The sequence below is a fragment of the Xiphophorus hellerii genome, chromosome 1 (genome assembly GCF_003331165.1).
Source record: "Xiphophorus hellerii strain 12219 chromosome 1, Xiphophorus_hellerii-4.1, whole genome shotgun sequence".
Lineage (NCBI taxonomy): Eukaryota > Metazoa > Chordata > Actinopteri > Cyprinodontiformes > Poeciliidae > Xiphophorus > Xiphophorus hellerii.
Window position 1 is genome coordinate 5,786,438 of NC_045672.1, and position 22,447 is coordinate 5,808,884.

At 41.4% G+C, this 22,447-nt stretch overlaps 1 protein-coding gene across 5 annotated transcripts in view; it reads left to right on the top strand.

Annotated features, from left to right (window-relative positions):
- atp2b3b (ATPase plasma membrane Ca2+ transporting 3b) overlaps positions 1 to 21,182 on the top strand; it is a 68,607-nt gene extending 47,425 nt beyond the window's left edge. For 2 of the 5 annotated variants that reach the window (XM_032564191.1, XM_032564199.1), the window contains 6 exons: positions 96 to 309; positions 1,704 to 1,915; positions 2,857 to 2,964; positions 5,161 to 5,343; positions 7,587 to 7,746; positions 16,614 to 16,757. In XM_032564191.1, the coding sequence (XP_032420082.1) occupies positions 96 to 309; positions 1,704 to 1,915; positions 2,857 to 2,964; positions 5,161 to 5,343; positions 7,587 to 7,746; positions 16,614 to 16,639 (903 nt within the window). In that variant the 3' untranslated portion in view covers positions 16,640 to 16,757. Of the gene's footprint in view, positions 1 to 95; positions 310 to 1,703; positions 1,916 to 2,856; positions 2,965 to 5,160; positions 5,344 to 7,586; positions 7,747 to 16,613 lie in introns of all 5 variants that reach the window. The other 3 variants (XM_032564178.1, XM_032564183.1, XM_032564207.1) reach the window with 2 other exon arrangements.
- The last annotated feature ends 1,265 nt before the right edge of the window (positions 21,183 to 22,447 follow it).

Consider the following 22,447-nt stretch of genomic DNA (forward strand, 5'->3'; position numbering starts at 1 on the left):
AACGTACGTAGTTTGCCTGTAAACAATGAGCCTAACAGCCACAGATCTCTGTGTCATCTCAGCAAGGTTTATGAAACAGGAAAATGTCTCTGCAGGATTCTCCTCTGAAGGCGGTGCAGATGCTTTGGGTGAATTTGATCATGGACACGTTTGCCTCGCTGGCTTTGGCCACCGAGCCCCCGACTGAAGCCCTGTTGCTACGAAAACCCTACGGTCGAAACAACCCGCTCATCTCTCTCACCATGATGAAGAACATCCTCGGCCATGGAGTGTACCAACTGGTCATCATCTTTACTCTGCTGTTTATCGGTACAAATTCAACCAAATGCATTTTTACCAAATTCCTAATCCATTCTATCTATCTATCTATCTATCTATCTATCTATCTATCTATCTATCTATCTATCTATCTATCTATCTATCTATCTATCTATCTATCTATCTATCTATCTATCTATCTATCTATCTATCTATCTATCTATCTATCTATCTATCTATCTATCTATCTATCCTGGAAGGACTGAAAGTGACAGTAACTGGTCAAATGGGAAAAACAATTTCCCCGCTCAAGTTAAAGTTGGTCCACGAAAACACGTATTTACAAGTTCAAACATGGACTTTGTTTGTGCAACTGAAAACGTCAGATTACTTTTGTCAAAGAAAGCAACAGAACATAATTCTGCCCTAGTAGAGACACACACACAAATAGCCAGCCAGCCTAGCAGTTGTCTGACTCACCGGATGTCTGCTGTTGATAATTGGCCTGGTCATACTTGTTTGAGAATGCTCAAACGAACAGCTACAGGCAACATTGCTGTTTTTATTCGACTTCTCTTCAAGTGAGCATAAAGGTCTTATTCTGGACACAACTTCAGGGACGATAGATGTCCAAGGACAACAAGAAAATAGAAATAAAGAGTTATGTCCTTTACTAGTGCAGCAAAGTCTCTGGGGTTTTTTTTCAGAGTCAGAATTTCAAAGTGGCCTCTAGAATAGTAATCCAGGTTTTCTAAAGCCTTCTGAGTATTAAGCTGCTTTTAGAAAACATTGTATTCCAGGTTAGTATTTTTTACAACTCTACGTTAGCCTTTAGCTGAATGCATTTCTCTGCATTGTGTGTGAAAAATGTTTTTACAGCAGATGATCAAATAAATCAGGTTTTTAAGATTCAGAAGAAAACTGGACACAGAAGCTAATTAATATCATGTGTTCAGTTGATCATCTACTGGTTAGCATATTTTCAACTAAAACATAAAATATAAAAATCTTATTAAAATTGTATTTCTGTGTTTTGACATAATTAATTCTGGGAGGCAGTTGGTAAAAAGAAGTGCCTATAGATCCAGTTTAAAACTGAACTGATTTGCTTAGTTGCCAATACTAGCTCATTTGCTCAGTTTAAGATTCATTTCAGTTTATTTATTTAGCACTAATTCACAACACGTCATCTGAAGGCATCAAAAAAAATCCCTTCAGTCCAATTATACATACAATCCAAATGATAGATATCAAACAGTGCATTAAGTTCAGTTCATTGTTTAAATCAGTGTAAGACGTTTTCTGTCTAAGGACAATTTATGTGCAAAATGAAGTATTTAACTGTCAGTGGTCAAGTTTTGAGCTGCAAACCACGTCTATATGTGGCAAAATACAGACAGTCGCAGCATAATGTTTCCTCTCATTTCCTCTCTTTCACCCACCAGGCGAGCGCATGTTTAACATCGACAGCGGTCGCAACGCGCCGCTCCACTCCCCGCCCTCCGAGCACTACACGATCATCTTCAACACCTTCGTCCTCATGCAGCTTTTCAACGAGATCAACGCTCGCAAGATCCACGGAGAGAGAAATGTCTTTGACGGCATATTTGGCAATCCCATCTTCTGCTCCATTGTTTTGGGGACCTTTGCAGTGCAGGTCATATTAACCCTTTGACACACATTCAATGGTCAGAAAAAAAAAAGATATTGCAATGTTCTGTTTGTTGTATGGTGTTTTGCTTTTATGTGATATTCAATTCAATTTTAATGCAGTTTATTTATATGACTCCAATTCACAGCACTTACTGTCTCAAGGCAATGTACCCCTTTCTTTTTTCACTTCCTGAGTCTTGTCTCACTTCCTTCTGCGTCTTTCTTCTACTCCCCTTCCTTTCTTTCTTTTTTTCATCCTTTCTTTCTCTCTTTCTTTCTCTCAACTCTCAACTTTCTTTCTTGCGTTGTACGTCCAAATTATTTCTTCCTTTCCATCCTTATATCACACCTCCCTTAATTCGTTTCTTGTGAGCCTTCTTCTTTCCTTCCTCGTGTTTTTTTCCCTTTGCTACCTTTCTATCACTCTTTCTTCATTACTTCTTTGCGTCCTTCCTCTTCCTGGTTTTGGCTATATTTTAAGAAATATTTGTAGAAATATCTGCCAGGTAGTCAGTGCTACTGTCATGCTTTAAAAGGAATCTCAAGGACTGAAAACACTGGAAATTTGAGTTTGAAGAAAAATACAGAATTTTTAAATAACAAATGTTTGCTGCAGTATAAAAATTATTGTAACAATATTATAAATATTATTTTAGCTTCAGTTGGAATAATTACTCCTTTTCTGCAATAAATAAAACAGAGGAAACTATTTAAACTTTTCTTCACTTTATAGTATTGCATGCAGCTCAGAGAACAACATTTTGTCTGTCTGTAGTGACGCGCTTGACAAATACTGTCAGAAATCGACAGTGACTAAAACAAGCAAACCAGTTTACGCATTTTGTGTTTCATAATTATTACAGTAACGGCTGCTGTGTGCAGCTCTGCTGTGTGTTTCCATGTGTCAACGTGATGACATTCTCCTTCCTTGTGCTTCTGCTGCAGATTGTGATCGTGCAGTGGGGAGGGAAGCCCTTCAGCTGCGCCCCTCTCAATGTAGAGCAGTGGCTCTGGTGTCTGTTTGTGGGTGTTGGAGAGCTGCTGTGGGGGCAGGTAGGAAGCTTCCCAGCCTGCTGCGTCTTATCAGTCAGTAGTGGTCAGCCTGGTTTTCCCTCAGAGGAGACCAAGGGAAATATTCATAAACTAATCTTAGAGTCTTCTCGCAAGCAGCCAGACGGATTCAGTCCCAGTGTAATGGCAACTGTGTTAGAATATTTTGTCCAGTTGGTCAACTTGTCTCTTCCTAAGCTCTTTTATAATTTCTCACACATCTTTAAAAAAAATTTTATATAAGAAGAAGACATATGTGCTGTAATAAGACTTACATTAAGCTGTAATGTGAGTCCCTAGTGTTAAAAAAAAACTGAAACTAGTACAAAATTATTTTTAAAAATATTTCCAATCAATTACACATACATTCAAATTAGTCCTAGTTATCAAACAGTTCATTAAGTTTAGTTTATTATTAGTTTCAAAAGTTCAAACTTTTTAAACTACTGAAATTCACCAGAGAATCTAGTGGAGAGGAAATACTCCCCTTTGACAAGAAGAAACCTCCTACAGAACCAGAACCTGGCTTCTTTAAAACCTCAACTCTGACTTTATCTACATCAAATTGTTTTCCCAGTATGTCAAGTGTTGCTGGAGTCTTTTCCTCACCAGTTATAGTGTCATAGCATTCTGTGCCAAGAGCCATCACAGTATATCCATCTTACCTGCTTATTATATCGACACTCTGAGTTAAGGGGAACTTTGACATGGTCGGTTCGAGTTTACTGTCTCAGGTTGGTTCAGCTGTTTCTTCTGCCTTCATGTTGAAACTTCTTATGAAATCCCTTATAGTTGTGTTCTGAAATGTTCCTTTTAGTTTGCATAGCCTGCATGTGGTGTGGCTTTTGTCCAAGTCATTTTCTCCTTCGTGCAGAGGAAACAGGATCCTGCGTATATGAACTGTCTGGCTACTGAGTTCCGCCATCTGCATTACTCAAAATTAGGTCATAAATTAACATTAAGATAATTGAGTTTGTTAATTGGGTCAGAATCTGCCATTTCCGCATCTCTGATCATCAAAATAGATTTCATACTTCCCGCCCCTGGCAACACAGTTCGGTGCACTGTCGAGTGTTTGGATGGATCTGATGAAATGTCGGCAGAACAGCAAATATAAACTGAGGTTACCTGCCTTGTGTGGCTGTGGGAATTTCCCAGCAGAAGGATACGGAAACACTGTTTCCTAGGGGCTTGCAGAAAAGGTCTTCTCAGGTGTTGAAGGAACAGATACAATGAAATAAATGAAGGATTTTCCCCAAAAGACTCTTGACTGGGACCAGGTGGATGGCACGTCACGCCACAAGCAGGAATGTGTTTTCTGACTGTCACACTAACCGCATTTCAGCAAGGAGGAAATGTTTTTCACCCAAGGCCCCAGAGATGCCTCCAAAGTCCTTCAACCACAGAAAGGGCACTTAAAAATACATTTAAACTACCATAAGCATAACAATTCAAAAATCATTGCAGAAATACATTCACATTCAGGCATTAATATTACAGTCATTATTCATAAACTGTATTTTGTAGGTATTTAAAACAGTGACACAAATTGTCTTTTCTGTTGGTCTCTCAAATTTGGAGATGTGAAGCACTTTAGTCAGTGTCAGCTATTAGAAAAAATATAGTAAGATAAACAAAGTTTTGACTATTTTCCCGCACATTGATATTTTCAATCTTCTCTTTCATAAACTTCACCGTTTGAACCCAGGTACAGTAGACCTCGGGTATCTGTGATTAGATACCAGAACTGCCCTCGATTAACTGAAACCTGCTGACACTTGAGACCGCCACTAAAAATACTTCTAACTACTGTATTTTATTGGTTCAAACATCGAATGTACCTTAATATGCATTCATACATGCAACGGAAACTGTTTTAGCCAAGAAGCTAACATTCACTGTCTTTCTTATTTTCACTCCAGGCTACTCTGCAAGCGCTAGATAGTTTTACTGCCCAATCTGTATTTGTTTTTGATTATTTTTGACAGGAGTAGATCCAAGAATTGGCAAATTTTTCACATTTAATTTGGAGTTGTGCTCCACACAGAAATTCGCAAATAGTTGAATACACAAATACTGAACCTTGAATACTTATTCTGAAATTGGCAGGACCATAATTTGGCTTTATCTAAAATTGCTTTGTTTCTCCTTGATAATCACCGAACTGATTGTGTTAATACCAACAAATGTGTTTCCCAGGTGATTGCCACCGTGCCAACAGAGCGGCTGCCATGTCTGAAAGAGGCTGGTCTCGGCCTGGAGCCTGGGGAGGAGGAAGGGGAGGAACTAGCGGAGGATGAGGAGGAGATTGACTGCGCTGAGCGAGAGCTGCGTCGCGGACAGATCCTGTGGTTCAGAGGCCTCAACCGTATCCAGACTCAGGTACCACATGACCGGACCCCCCAGTTCAAACCGTAACCATTACTTTGTCACAGGAGCACACACGGACACCCAGACATTTCAACCTGAACCTTCACTCGGCCATGACACGTGTGCAGTTTGTTTGAGGAGATTTACCGAAAAAGGAAGTCCGCGCCAAAGCAATTTATTGTGCATGATGTTTGCACCACTTTCATCAAATTGTTAAAAAATGAATGCAACTCATTCAGCATTGTTTGTGTAATGTAGCACAAACCCAAACAAACTGCCACTATCATGGCCTTCTCATGCTAACGGAGCAGACTTTTGTAAAGAGTTAAAGAACTCCTTAGAACTTCTCTTTATTTTTGAGCAATTTTAGAAAATTTTATGGTCTTTATCTGACTTGTTCTTACTCTTCAAAAGTCTATCTCATCCAGTCTCTGCTGTTCTTCTGTATTGTGCCAAACATAATAATTTCTTTTCTTTCCGACACAGCTGACATTTCTGTTCTGCCTAAATCCTCTCGAAATGGCTTTCTCTATCTTGGAAGTGGGACCATAGAAGCACATGGTCACCATGAGGGGGATAAATGCTGTGGCTGTTTATTTGTGTTGGGGTGTGAGTGTGCGTGTGTGTGTGTGGAAAGGATAATTCTTAGTCTCCAAGGTGCTTGAGTTTTTTATATAATTATCTCACTGTCTTATGTGAAGATGAACATTTATCTGCATGAACGCGAGCTCTTCTCGGAGCTTCTTAAGTGCCTCCCTTATATGTGCTCAGTCGTCAATGAGAGTGTTTGGTCTGAACACAGAAGTATGAAAATATACCGCCTTAAACCAAGTCTTTGATATTTTCCACTTGAGCAGCCAGATTTTCTTGTAATCTTGTAAAGAGGTCTCAATAGTTCTTCAGACATGCTGGGTAGGTCTGCCTTTGGCCCGCATCTTTTAAAAGAGCATAAATGTAGCATAAATGTATCCTTGGTGCACTATTTCTAAATGTCTTTTAAATATGAGAACATATTTGAGAGAACATATTTCTCCACCCAAATCAGTGGGTGGAGATTTTATTTGCAGATAAAATGTTTTGAATCAGTGCAAAAAATAATTTTCTCTGAAGCCACATTGGCTTTGCCTGTCATCTGCATGTAGTCGAATAAACGCTCTTATAGCATCAGCTTCTTTCCCAGCCATGAGTTTTTCACAATGCTTTAACTTTTCAGGTTTGGTTTGTTCTTTATTGGAAGTATTAATAAAACTGTTTGATAAAGCTACGGATATTTTTTCTCAGATATTTGACACCAAATAAGTTACCTGACTTCAATCTAACAGCCATATTTTTAAGAAGCAGGAAAAATATATATATATCAAGACCTGGTTGAAGACCTGCCAGGTGGAAGAATCATTTGATCCTCTACTTGTGCTTTCTGCTAACAGCTCTGTAGAGATCACCGTGATTGAGCTGAAATCCTGTTTTCTGTGGAATTTTTCAAAGATTCAAAAAGAAACATTTTTGATAAATTGACAGGCTGCTTGAAACAGAATGTTTAACATTAAACTGATTCTTTTAACACTAAAAGTCTTATTACAATTAAGGCCTTAAAATGTCTTGAATCCTTTTTAAAAGTAAGTTGGCTTTTATTATGTTCTTTTTATTTTTATCTTGCGAGACTTTTCTCTCAGGCAAATTTTGAGACACGCTTAGGCTATCGCTAACATCATGCTAATATGCCCTTGCTAGCTGGTTAGCTAGCTTTTTGCGTCTATCACGGGTAAGTGCAACTGTGCCGCCAGAAGGTTGGATGAAGTTTGCACGTTTCTGTGGAGATTTAGCTCTTCGGTACCATAGTGATCTTAAATGGTCTTAAAGTTGGTGAAACCCGCAGAAGCCCTGTCTAAGTTGCATCCAATGTGTAAAAAATATTAGGAGCCATTTTATTCTTATTTGGTTATGGTCAGAGACTGAGCTGAAAATTAATGAATAAAAAAAAAAGATTCCAAATAATATATATATTTTTTTTAATCTGAAAACTTGGAGAACTATTGATGAAGATCACTTTTGAAGATTTGAAGAAAGTGCAGCTGCTTGGCAGGAAAATATAATCAAAACAAGAGATGACCCAAGACTTTTGCACAGCAGTATTTTTAGTGAGGTTAGGGAAAAACCAAGGCCCCATAAAATATTTCCCTAGATACGAACACACTCGCAGGCCGGCCCCTCCTGCCCTCACCGAGTGATGCTGCTGTTTTGTCTCTGTCCTGCAGATGGAGGTAGTGAGCACATTCAAGCGAAGCGGTTCGTTTCAGGGAGCGGTGAGACGGCGCTCCTCCGTGCTCAGTCAGCTCCACGACGTAAACACTATCTCTACCCCCTCTCACGTAGCTCTCTCCACCGCAACAGCCAATACCAGCCCAGCCCCTGGGAGTGAGTTCGCCGAAAGCATGTACACACATCTCCCACACACACACACACACACACATGTACTTGCACACACTCATCCACAGACACAAACACATGTACACACACTGCTGCACGGCACGTGGACTGCGGTATTTTTACTCTCTCTGGTTGTGTCCCCTCCGGCTCGCTCGCTGCTCGTGTGTGTGCAATGTCTCCTCTGTTTTTTGGTTTTTCCTTCTTACTCTCCCGTTGGAACAGCACCCAGTCCCGACCGGCTGTGTGGTTCTGGTCTGATCTGGACTGGTCCAATCCCAGTGTGGCTCTCAGGCCAGAGTTTGTTTTGTCGTTGAGTGTTGGTTCGTGCAGGAGGCAGCTGACCGCTCACTCTCTCACTCTTTCTCTACAAGGCGTCCCGTGACACGATCTTCAAACATGGATTGGGGCTGATCATTAATAAAAAAAAAGAGAAGACGATTGATTTTCAGATGTCACCGGCGTCCTGAAGTTCAGGGGGTGAGCAGCAGCTCCTCCTGCACCACCTATTCTTCTGTTTGCATATGAGGTCAAGCGTAGTTCTTTTGGTTTTGTTTACTCCTAACATCTCTAACAAGTGGTGTCATTTCTTTACTCTTAAAAAAATAAATAAGACAATATACTGTAACAATCATGTGATGACATTTTAATAATGGTACATTATATCCCACTGCATTCAATTCATATTCATCACCAAATGGCTTCCATATGGCTTGTGTTAAGCTGTAAACCTTCGAGTATAAAAGCCCATGCTTCGCTGCTGTTTCTAAGAGTAAACGTAAGGAGCACTTCCCTTTTCCTCTCTCACTCTTGTTTCCTCTCTCCTTCCTCTGCTGCTGTCTTTTGTTTGGTTCTGCAATGTTGTCAACTGGTTAATTATGTAACAGTATTTCCAGCTCTGACGTCACACGTTTGGGTACCCCGCGCCCCCCAACCCCGCCCCGACGTCTTCAGAAAGTCCCGACTTCTTCCTCTCTGTCCCAATCTGTTTTTTTTTTCCACACTCCCTCTCTTTCTCACCATCACAGCTCTCTTTCTTCTTTGTTCTCTATCCATGAAAAGATACAGGTTCCCCGTTTGCGGAAAAGCGCTCCTCGAAATGTCTTCTGATTGTTCTTCATACGTAGAGCTGTTCTGTTGTAGAGCTATTTAGATTGTAACGGATCTAAATGCAGGCTCTTATGTGTAGCATACTGATAAGATTTATTTAGTCCACTTTCCTTCCTTTTTCCATCCTGTTTTTTCCCCCCGTTGTTTTTGGATCTCACCTCATCCTTTTTGTCATCCTCCCTTGTTCTTAATAATATAGCTACCACACCTCATCTTTTTTTTTCCTCTTAATTTATTTTTTTGAATGTCAGTTCTGCGTGCGTCTGTGTGGAAGCGTGCTAAGATGTGCGTGCATATGCAGACATGTCGGCAAGCCGCAGCTTGACCCGTGCAGTTACCTTAGTAGTGCTTGTATGCCTGTGAATAAGTGTGTGCATGCATGTGTGCTGTCTCTTCATTTGGTTGTCTTCATCTGCCTTCTCAGTTGCTTATCCTTACCTTCCTTGCTCCTCTCCGTCACATCCCCCCCCCCACCCCCACCCCACCTCATTCTACCCCACGCTGACCCTCCGCCACTTATACCCCTCCTCCCTTCATCACCTGCGGTGGTAGAAATAGAAAGGCCCGGGTCGATTGTTGTCATCCTGCACAGTCATGAGGACACACCTGGGCTTCATGTTTAGATTAAACATCCTTCACTTCAGCTCTTTGTAATATCATAAACAACAAATGTGTTCAGATTTGTAAAAATTTGGCTGCCAAATGAAAGAAAATACAATAAACGTTGAAGTAGGGATGTTCAGTCAAAGTGTGGAGCTTAGCCTCAGGTCCGGCCTCTGCCAGCTCATTGCTTGCTGTTTTGATTCTTTGAGCGTGTTTTTAAAAGGCTTGGTTCTGATTGTTTTACTCAGCTCTGGACTGCAACATAGTTTGCAGCCTCCGTCTTGTGGTTCAGTCCCGTACTCAGACAAACAAACAAGGAGGGGAACGCGAAGGAGCAAGCACTAAATTTGTGTTTTATGTGACTTCTCTCTGAATCATGTTGCCATGACCTCCCGTTGGAGCAGCACATGATCTGAATCACGTTGTGCGTTTTAGTGGTTTGAACTCTCAGAAAAGGGGAGTTAGCTGGAGCTTTATGTATGTTTATCAGTCTCGATTATCTTTAAACAATGTCTTCAGTTCAAATTGTGATAATGTGCTACGATCAACAAATCCCTTTCAAAGAGCGGGGGGCGGGGGGAAAGGAGTCCCTGCTGGTGACGAGCATCGTGCTGTTTGTGCAGCCCTCTTGTTTTATTCATTGGATTGTTCAGAACTCCACAGCTAAACAGCAACTACACAAATGGATTGTCCAACACCGAAGAATGAACTCATTGGCTCAGAAGTCACCAGTGCAGGTACACCTCAGGGTCACTGTGTTTAAGATGGTAATGTAAACATTTTGGACGTGGAACACAGGTGTTGAGGATTGAACATTGAACAAAAAAGAACAAATACTAAACCGAAGAAGTGGCTTCTGGTTTCATTTAACCAGAGCAGCAGTTCACACCTTGGGCTATATGATCAGCATACCCACATGGCACCGCTTAGGACATGTTTGAATCATCAAGTGGCAACAACCCAAACAGTGAACTAAATTTAAGGTGTGGCCAGTGGCTCATGTGACTTTTATGGTCCCATTGGTGACCTTCATGATTCCATTCGTGGGTTTGTTCTGACTAAAACTTACAAGTCTGTTACTTCCAATCTTTGCTAAGAACTGAAATGGTTTCTTTTTATATACAATAAGTCAGATATCTTTAAGAAACAAGAGAAGTCCACTTATCTTTTACTAAGGCAGTTATTCATCCAAATCATGGATGTCTGAAACTTAGTACCCCAAAGAAGAGTGTTGTTGCCCAAGAGACTACTTTGGTATTAAGTATGTTAAATAGATCTGTCACGATAAGCAATAAATCAATGAATCGCATTATAAATTGAAACAAATTCAATCATTTCTATTTTCATGATTTATTGTTTTTCTCTTTCTTTCTACCAAAAACTAGATGACAAAAGTCTTCAGTCTAATTCAGTCTATCCCTTTTCTGGAGGACAGTTTTGTTTACAGAAACTTCATAATTCATTTTATTTGTTGTTTCTGTTGTTCTGTTTTTTGTTGTGGTTATTTCTCTTCCAGTTCCAGTGTTAAAAGTTAATCGAATTTGAAGTTTATTGATCTTTGGTGAAATGTTCTTGCATTTCTATGCTATTTCCACAATATTACTTGGAAACGATCTCAAAACAACAATATTATTGTTTATCATAATAGTGTCTGGGACAATTTATCGTCTAGCAAAATTTGCTATTGTGATAGTCCTAATGTTGCACCAATTGATCAGAAGATCATGTTTTGAGTTTCCGAACTTCTGGTCACTATCAGGGCTTGCGATGTTCATTACCTGATATTCCAGGTTTTGATGTTTGGTCAAATTTTGAAATGCCGCAAATTGTGGTCATTTATTTCAAGTTGCCTGGGGTTTCAATCTGTAATTTGAGTAAGCCATAAAAATGGCGACTGTTGTTAGTGTTGCTTCTAAGCTGACAGTCATCCTAGGACGTCAGCCCAGCGTTTCTGTCTCTGAATGGGTGCTTACTGGTTGGAGCTGGTTTCATAGAGCCAATCACAATGAAATAGCAGGAAAAAATAAGGAGATAAAATCTGTGAATGTGTGAATTGATTTATAACATCACAGGTACAACATGTTTTACACTTTCCATTTAACACAAGAAAATAAATTCAGCCTCTCTGGCTCTGTGAGCTGATTGTAATTCTCTTTAAACACATAATGTTTGAGTCCAGCTAAAGAAAATGTAAAGGCCAAGTTCATTTTCTGCCATTCTTAATGTTGCCGCAGTATTAAGTGGCTTGGAGAGTGTGACGCACTCTGTATCCCTGCACTATAATTAGTAATGAATAAATGGTGGGGAATCTTCTATGACTTAGGCTTTTTTCACGGTAAACATTAGCTTATCTTCAGGTCCTCACAGGAACAGGTAGTAGAGTACCGAGTCAAATATTTTCTTTGTGACAGTCAAACCTGAAGGAGGTGCACAACGTTTCATGAATTAGCTTTTATGCTGTTGTGAAAGCTAAACTTTCAGAACATGACTTTCAAAAATATTAATGACATGTATTGATAAAGAGTTTGATACTTTGTTTGCAGTCACCCTCTTTAGTGATGCCCTAAAAAAATTGGTTGTGCAAACTCTAACATTAGTCCCAGCTAATGTGAAGGCTGAGGTTAAAGCTCTTCATCAACATGGTATTTACCGGAAGCTAACGCTAAAGCGCAAAAGTCTACCTAGTTGATACCCACCGTGTGTCATATGTGTCAAGGTCAAATTTATTATTGTGCTTCAGGAAGTGATTCTTTAGAACAGACCTTTCACTCACTGCTTCAGATTGATGGTTTCACCAAACAAGTTGTTTGAAAAGATTCGCCTGTGGTGAGGGTTTGTTTTACGTCCAGCTCTGACACCCTCACAGGTCAGCAGTTATCTGATGATTCTAGAGAAACCAGGATCTCGACTAGTTAAAAACCCTTATATATTATAAACTAAGTATGCCATAAGTAAAAATTTACTGTAGTCTAATCAGTTACCTCTTTTTTTTTTTTTCTTTTTGGAAAAGATAAGGAACAAAATACATATACTGTAGGTAATGTAACTAAGAAACTGTTTAATAAAATGAATGTCCTTTGTTTATCCTGCCTCTTGCTCAATGACAACTGGAGAGAGGCACCAGCTCCCCCAACCCTGAAAGGACAAGCAGATATGGACAGTAGATGGATGGATGGATGGATAAGGATGAGCATCTGACAAGAAGCATCAGCAAATCTATAAGGAGAGCCACTGATGGCAGTAAATGACATTATGTGCTGTAGAGGAAGTCATCAGAAAGCAGGTCAGAAGCTAAACCAACAGTAATCTAAATAAACACAAGGGAAAACCCAGCAAGACCAGAAAAGAGGAAACTCAAAAAGAACTATTCACCTTTGATTTCTGTTAAATCATATATCATATGCATTACTTTTTAACAAGAAAACATGTGGTTATGAAATCCCTAGCTTTGCGGTCTTTGTGGTTCTGTAGATGTCAGTGGGTAGAGGAAGAGGTCGGTGACATTTGAGGAAGATGTTGACGTTCAGTGCAGGTAGACGTACAAGGTCGACCGTTTCATGTCTCCATCTGGTGGAGTTTTGCGGGGATCTTTTTGAATTTTTGGAACTGATCATTTCAGGCTGCTAATCAAATGCAGGCTGTAGATTGTTTTTGGACAGGAAAGACGGTGAATGAGTTTGATGTTCAGATCTGAACTGGCGTCCGCCTTCAGCTGGGGAGGATGAGGAGAGTCAGCGAGGGTGTTTCGGTGGATGGCAGCTCAGTCATTAGATCCTGAAGCGAGGCGACGCTGTGGGGGAACTTGCTCCATCAACCAGTCATCTACCTCAAAGCTTCTCCCTGTGTTTGTGTTGCAGTTGTTTTGCAGCCTCTCATGTTGCAGAACCCGTTTCCTCCTCGATCTTTGACCACCGTTGTTTTTCCATCAAGCGCCGCCGAAAGAGCCAACAGGGAGAGAGAGAGAGAGAGAGAGAGAGAGAGAGAAAAGAAACGGAGATGTGTGAGAAAAATACGTAACCCAGCAGTGTCCTGACCTTCTGACCTCTCCGGTCACATTGTGGGCGTCATATACTCGAACGTTTACTCTTTCCATGAAGACAAAATGAAAACACGCGAGCGCTGAAGAAGTGAGGCAGTAACATTCGGAACCCTCGTCAGTCTGCATGAGGTGTTTCTCTACCGTCTGAAAGGCTCTTTGGAAAAACAGATAAGCACTGAACCTACTGCTTGACCGTCTGTCTGTCTGTCTGTCTGTCTGTATACATGAGCCAGAGTCATATATAGAGACGTCAGCTGCAGCACTGATCTCCATTGAGCCGTCTAACCATCCACCTCTCATAACCACACGTTTGGACTCCAGTCAGTGTTGCGGTCAACATAAAGCTTCATTTTTTCGAGCTCATTTGGCCAAACTGTCTCTATGTAGGGTTCTGCCTGCCTCTGTCTGTCTGTCTGTCTGTATATCTGCACTGACCTGTCTTGATTTCTTTTGAGCTCATGCTGCTTCTTCTCCTCTGTTTGGGTTTGAGGGATGGTTGCATGGACCAACTGCCATGGCAAAGGAACACGTTCCTGCACGCAGCCACCATAAACTGCATAACGTACTTTAAAGTATACTCATGAAACTCGCTCTGGTGTGTGCGTTTGTGTGTGTGCGTGTGTGTGTGTGTAGGAGAGTGGAAGAGAGCATTCGTGACACGGCTCTGATTCAGCATGACCTGGCTGCCTCTCTGTATGCGACGGGGCTGACGCCCGAGCTGCACTCCGGCCTTTGAACCAATCTCCTTCTGTTTCTAGTGATCTAGCGAATCACACACTCTTCTAACCCGCTGATTCTCTGTGATGGTCACTCTTCTGTTTTGCAGTATATTTTAATTTTTTTTTTTTTTTTTTATTGTCCTGCAGCAACCTTATCATCAGCATCATCCTCATCATTTAAGTCACTCTGCTCTCCTCTGGCTCTCGACGCTTGCATGGCTGCAGAACAGTTTGCACATGTGCATGCGTGCGTGCGGGCAAGAAAAGATGCTGACTGCCTAACTGACTGACTCACTGTTTGGCTCTCCATGTGTTGTGCGTGTTTGAACCAACTCTCTTTAACAAACAGCCTACATGACAGACAACTGCGTGATGCATGCAGACATCAGCCACCGAGCTTTGCAATCCGGAGACGTCTTCAGCTTCTGGTTACTCACTACTGCTGCATGCGTCTTTCTGTGTTCTCTCCATGTATGTGCGCGTGTGTGTCTGTGTGTGTGTTAATTGCCATAGGTTCTTGCTAGCTTTGTTTTTTTTGTTGTTGTTTTTTTTTTACTCTACATGAAACTAACACACTGACCATCCTGCTTTTCTCCATCTGTGCCTAACAACCATCTCTTTGTGCATGCATATGATGCAGTGGTGTGACTGTATTACCACCCCAACACACACACACACACACACACACACCCACACATTATCCATGGGCGTATGATGCTTCTGTGGTTTTTTGTGGTAGTGGCAACTGAGTCGTTTTGTCTTTTGATGTCTGATTGACGTGTGAGAACTGACAAACCTATCATCATCCAACTAATTTTAAAATACATTTGTTTATTTATTCATTTTATTTTTGGCACTTTTGGGACACACGATCAGGTGGATGTTGTGCTGGCATTCAGCAATGTATCTCTGCTGTCAAAGTCAAAGTTATTAACATGCACATATTGAGACATGTCCTCTTGTACAATTAATAAACCCACACAGTTTATTTATGTTGCATTTATTAATAACATTTAAAACTCAGGTAAATGGAATCATGATGATTTTATTCCCACTCATTTACACTGTAGTTGCTTTATATGGACACTGAAAACCTCACATTGCGATTAGTTTCTGTGTGTTTCTTAAAAAAATATATTTTTTCCCATCATAAGACTACTTCCAAAAAGAGAGAATGGACACACAAAAAACGTCTTTATTTATGAGCATATATGTTTTCTGGAATGTCTATAAAGTTACAAACCTTGATTGAAGATTATTGGGAGCAAGCTACATCATAAAGACTGAAAACAAAAGGAAACACACTGGAAATAAATTAAATGTAACTGAGAAGTACTGGAAAATAAAGTTTAAAGAAAATGTGTATTGTGAACTTAAACACTTCAAAAAGGAAACATAATTTTAGCTGACTTTTATTTAGCTTAGTATTAGTATATCGGCTAGAATAAAGGAACGTTTCACATAACCCAAAAACGCCTTTTGATACATTAACATTAGAAATAAGTAGTAAAAATAAAGGAAAGAAAGCTAGCATAGCATGATGTTCCTTCTAAATTTCATTAGCATTAGCGCTAGCTGTTCAGCTCCATTCTTCAGCTTGTGCACCAGGTACTTGTTTGCAATAATCATAATGTTGCTCTTTGGAATATAATGAGATATGTGGAGAAAAAGCTAACTTCTTGTTCATTGTGAGGTCAGATCGTATTTACTGCCTGTGAGCCACAGAGAATAAGTTTTAAGTCTTTGCTAGCATTATTTCTAGTTTTTGATTGTCATGTTAACTATTCTAACTATCACTCATGTGGGTAAATGTTGCTATAATTTGTGAATTAAGCTGAATAAAAATGTTATGCGTACTACTTCAATTAATTTATTTGATCAAACCTAATAGATAATCAAGGAATCACAAAGTTATTAAAATCTATGAAAACATATTGATGGTTTTGATGTATAGCTATCAGATAAAGCTTCGTAGACATTTATCTGATGGCTATAAAACAATAAATAAAATGTAACTTGTGGATGTTTACAGATGAAAATAGGAATCTTTTCATTTACATAAGCTATATGTAAATATGACTACCATACTTCAACGACATGGACTCGCTAAAAAAAGGCAAATTCCTAAAAGATATTCGATGTGCTCCAGAAACTCTTGTGAGGCTATTTTAAAATCAGAAGAAATAAGAAAACCTATTCTGAGCAATGCTAAACTTTATCCACCTGGTCCTGAGTTTCCATCTGTCAGTCTGTCACTTTCTGTCCTCTGGAGGGTACAAGTCTGTCTCTGGGTCTTCCCCTGCCGCCTTCCTCTAGTTCTTATCTCTGACTTTGTCCTTCTTTGTCCTCTCTTGTGGTCTCTCCCTCGTCTTCCTTCGCCTTGGCAGATGCGAGTGGTGAAAGCATTCCGTAGCTCGCTGTACGAGGGCCGGGAGAGACCAGAATCCCGCAACTCCATCCACAACTTCATGGCCCACCCAGAGTTCCTCATCAACGACCTCATCCACAACATCCCGCTGATCGACGACACTGACGTGGACGACGAATCAGAGCTCAGCAGATACCAGCACCTGCACCCGGCCCTCCGCAAGCCGCCGCCCCCCCCGGCCCAGCCCCCGGCCCGCACCAGGCCGACCCGACCCTATCGCCAGTACAGCCTTCCAGTGACCCCGTGTAACCGCAACAACAACAACAACAGCAGCAGCAGCAGCTCCACGGTCAGCAACAAGAACAACATCAAAGTTTCCCCTGACAGCCAGAGTCACCATCACAAACATCACCACAGCCATCGCGGCAGGCCCAGGCCCGTGAAAGCCCCCGCCCCCCACCCAGCACATCTCTTCTGCGTGGAGACGTCCTTATAACTGGGAGAAAGGGAATCCCAAACCCCACTAAGATGAGGGGAGGGACGAAAGGGTTGAGCGTGAGAGAGGGCTGAGAACACACTGACATTTTCATCCAGTCGCCCTCAAAACAAGCTCACAGAAAAGAGGACGGGCGGAGGGGCGGGGGGTGGAGAACGGCTGGAGACTTCTGCTCTCTGAGAACAACTTTTCCTCCCTTTTCCTCTCTCCGGCTCTCAGTTTGATTTTCCACCTCGATACCCCTGGGCCCCACCCAGCCTTGTCACACTCACCGTGTCGTCCTGAGCAACGGTTCGGATGGGGAGGGAAGGTGGTTGTGTTGCTGGGGCATTGGGGTTGGGAGGGCAGGTGGGACACCCACAAAAAAACCCATAAAAGCTTCTACACAACCAGTCATGTGACTTCGGGGGCTGACTCACTCTGATTCTAACAGTGTTCATTCTTAGTGTCGTTGCCACCTACTTACCCACCACCCACCCACCCACACCTCTCTGGATACAGCCACTCTAAGGTCACTGCTCTGCTTGCGATATATGTGAAGCGCTTTGTTGAAGCTTTACCTAGACCTCAGTCACTTCCATCTCGCCTGCATTTAGTTCCCCCATGCTGGTGTTCATTTGTTTCCTTACTTAACAGATTTCGTTCGCGCCTCTGTTTTTCAGTCTGTGTACGTGTGTCGTCTTTTCTCTACTTATGAAAAAAACCTGACAAGAACAGAAAGTTGCGAAGAAAAAAAAGCTATTTACTTAAATCTATAAGTAAACTGACTGAATGCAGAACTAGGTGGGGGTATCACATACGCATACAGGGTGTGAGCATGTAATTTCAATGTTTGGGAAGCAGGTTAGGGCCACCCCACAAACCCCCAACACTGAACTGTTCATGTTCGTCACATGACCTGCTCTCCATCGTGATCGGGATTCCTCCATGACTCATACCTCCTACAGGATCTCCTCCCATGTCCACATATTTCTGTTTTATCCCATGATCTTCTCTCTTGCTGTTCCTCCTTTGCTCATTTTGTGTCGTCCCTCTCGCTACTTTTGCGATGGAAATATGTAAGAGGGCTTTTTTTCCTTTTTGAGGAAAGAAACTGATCGCTAGTGAAGCATTAACCCTTTAAAACGCCATTAAACATGCACGATGCACAGGCGACGTCCCTTTAAGACTCACTTGTACCTACTTCGCTCCCGCTCTGACACGCTGTTTAATTTGATCTGTCGGATCTTTGATCCAGTTGTTTTCCACAGAAGGGAAGTCCAAGTTCTCCCTCAGCTCCCGGAGCACATCGGGCCCAAATCCAAAGTCAGTTACCGGTTTTATCTGCAGGCTCAAAGTTCGCTCGGTTCAATCAGATCCAACCAGTGAGAGCTTGTGTGTCAAAATGTTAAGTTCAACATTGTTAACTCTTGAAAAGAAATGTCATATTTAGGCGCCGTCCACACAGAGACGATTTTAGTTGAATCTCCCATCATTTTCTGCGGCTCTGCAACGAGGGGCACAGGTACATCCTGTCTTTAAAGACTGAAATAACTTACCTGCTGTCTGTCAACCAGTTTGAAAAGCGGTTGACAGACAGCAGGGATGACGAAAGAAAGGGCCATCCCTTTCTTTCGTTTTTGTTTTTGCTGCAGACCTTTCTTTTCTGCCTCTCTATCTTTAGCTCCCTGTCATCAGACAACAATGCAGTTTAAATGGGGGGGAAATTGCACCCCAGTGCTTTCTCCTCTAGGAAAAACATTGCTGCCTTTATATTGGCACACCCACTTTTTTCACCATTGGTGTGGACACACACTTTTTTCTTTTTTATTTTTGTAATCTTACAAAAATATGCAGCACTCGTCTCTGTGTGTACAGGGTCCTTCTGCTATAAATACAGACATTACGGAGGATTCCAAGAAGCCCAACACACTCCTCACACACTTTACTCTCTAAGCTGATGCTGGTGTCCAGACAACATCTGAAAAGTGTGGCCGGGTTAGCTTTGTCTCTCTTGAATGAAAAGACTTCCAACTCTATGCTTTTATCCAACTTCTTGCATAAAAGCAAAACTATTTTCCCAAATATTCCCTTTGTGACACGTCTCTGTCAAAGCTGTCCAGTGTAAAAGGGCTCAACGTGCTGGACAGCCAATCATCAGACAGAGACCTACGCAAGGTACCGGTGCAGAGCCTGTGGCACCGTCGCCAATTAACATTCCCATTAAACATTCCAAACAGCATTCCATGCCAGATGTTGAGGTCACCCCGCTTCCCCTTCCCCACACACACACACACACCATGAGTACAAAGCTTAGTTCAAGTTGCCTCTCGGAGCGGGACTTGGCTAAACAATGCAAGCATTCCCTAACGTTCCTCCCTTTGCTTCCCGCTTCCGTTGACCCCCCCCCAACCCTCTCCCCTCCTGAACTGATCCCTCCACCAGAGCAAGGCAGACAATATGCAACAGACTGCCATGTCAGCACACTCAGACACAGCGAGTCACACGTCTGTCCTGCCTGTTGCGTTTCCAGGATGTTCGCAGAGCTCTCTATGAAACACCCTTACCTGTAAAGAACTCTTTGTCTTCTTGAATGCTCATCCTCATCATCATCGCCCGACCCGCCGGAGCAGCGGGCGGGCGACTCTGTATTGGTCAGTCTGTTTTGAAGCATGCATTTGGTATCATTAATGTCACTCTATGTGTTGGTAAATCATTTAGGCTACTTGTCACTTCTGTGTGCTATTATCTCTCCACATCTGCTTTCTTCCTCTTTACCTCTCACGCAAACACACACACACGCACGCACACACACACACACATCCTTACATCCCATTTGGAGTTTAATCTGTTCCAGCACCTCTGAGCACAGCGACATCAGTGCTTGTTGTAGGAAACGTGCAGCGCGCCGATTGAACGGGGGGAGAATGTGCAGAGGGGGTGTGTGTGTGTAATTTGACTGTGCAGCTCCGGGCTTCTCCGTTCGGCCGTCGGATCCACGCGTCCATCCAGCCACGTTACATGATGTTGTGAGACAGTTTCACAGAAGGCGAAAACCACAATGTGAAGAAGAAGAAGAAAAAGAGTATATTTATTGAAATTATGAAGTGTACGACGGCACCACAACTGTACAGATCGCCCAAATGTGCACATGTACATCTTTGGTTTTACAGGTACCATGTTCCTGTTACACTTTTTTTTTTTTTTAAGTTAAGTTTCTTTCTTCTCAAAATCCTATTGCTTTTTCGTAAAGAGAGGAACAACAACATGGAAGCGCTTGTATTATATTATTATTATTATTATTAATTTTTCTCCACCGGTGCTCCCACTGATGGACAAAGACAGTTGCACATTCTCCTGAGCAGATTCTGAGGGCTGTGTTTTCTGTCCACTGAACAGCTCCCTGAAGTGCGCAGAGGAACTTCAGGTCTTTTAAGACACCGACTCTGTAAATAAGAGAACTGGAGACAGAAATGCACCTCATTACGACCTGAGGGATCTGACAAAAACTTGGCGGGGGGGGTCCGTGCAGAGGAACAGGAGGCGCCATGCAGAGCTAGAGTCTGCAGAAGTGCACTGCGTCCTCGCATTGTTTAGGCTGCTCTCTTAGATCTGCCACCAGTGCTTACTGCCATGGTACGCGGGGGTCAGAGTTCAGGTTTTACATTATTCATTATACATATTGCTGTAAATATTCTGTGTAGAACGGTTACCCCCCCCCCACCCCCCTCACACACACACACACACACACACTTCTTGCACAACGGCAGTGCCGTTCGGCAGACAGAAAACACAGCCTTAACTGTGCTGAAATGACATTTAAAGAGCAAAAAAAAGTTGCAAAAAAATATACCAAAAAAATAAATAAAAACAAGAGCAAAAGCAAAACAAAAAAAATCTAAAGACTATTGAATATATTAAAGAGTTACCTGCCTGTTATTTAAGCGAATAAATATCTATATATGAGAAAGAACACACCTGTATACTGTAGACTAAATCTGTATTGAAATCTAAGAGAATTTACTGGGAAATAAGTCCAACACCTTTTGTCTGTATGAAAGAAAAAAAAAAATCCATCAAAGTATTCTACAATAATAACTTTGACAAACTCTGTTTGGTCTTGTGTTGTTTGTTCAGGTAACACAGTGACTCCTTCCCCAGAACCAAAAACACCTGAATAATATATTTTTAGATAATATTCTTGCTTTTGGTCGCCTGCTGTAAAGATTCAGATTGTTTTGTTAGCCTGGGAAGATGCAGCACTGTGAAAAACGAATTGCTTCCTTAGTGATTTCTTCTGATTTTGCTTCTAAGTCTCACGTAAATGTTTCTTAAATTCAAACAAATGTTAATACCCGGCAAAGATAATCTGAGTAAATACAAAAAGCACCGTCAAATGATTTTTTGAGTATATTCAAAATGATGTGATTCATTGTGGAAAACGTATTGCTCCTGAACCGAATAACAGCTTTTGCCACTTTGCAGCAAAAACTCCCATCAAGTGTTTGCGGTAAGCGGCAGGGAATCTTTTACGTCTTTGTGGAGAAAGTTTGGGTCTTTCCTCTGCGTTCTTGTTTCAGTTCGTCTAATTTATAGGATTTTGCAAGATTTGAGTCCCAACTTTAACTAGACATCTGCAAAATCTTCAATTAGCTTTTTTCTGAGCCTTTTCGAGGTGAACTCGCTTGTTTGCTTTAGATCATCAGGCTGCTAAGTTTAAGGTCATAGACTGATGGCCAGATATTCAACTTCAGGAAGAGGTCAGACAAAAAGCAATGAAAACAAGTTCCTGAAGATCTCATGTTTGACTCTTACGGCGTTTCTTTCTGAATGTCTTAAAGTTTTACTCTAGATGTAAAAATCTTCATGAATCCATGGACAACTTAGCCAAAGTGTTGGGATGTGTTTTGGAGGTGAGATGTTCCTTGTCATTCTGTTTGGTCAGCAGTGGCCTTGGCTTTGAATGTCTCCATAGATATTTGCTCAGTCGCTTTCTTATTGCTGAGTCATGAAAACTGACTTTAACTGAGACCTGCAGTGATTGGTTTAGTTGTTAGTTGATTGTGCGCTCTGGTAGGCCGGCCGCTCCTGGAAAGGTTTATCACTGTTCCATGTTTTCTTCATTTGTGGATAGCTTTAGAAATATGTTTATAACTTTATTCAGAGCATAATTTCTTTAGCTCATGTGTTGCTTTTGGAAATTTTTAACCACCTTCATGTTGTCAGATGAGTTATCTTTGTGATTCAAGAGGTCAAGCACTAAAGTCGAATCAAAAATGTGGCTAATTGCTGTCATAAATTTAAACAGGACCAAGTTAATTTGGAAAACATTTTACAATAAATCAAATTTGATCACTACATTTTGTGTTTACTCAAGT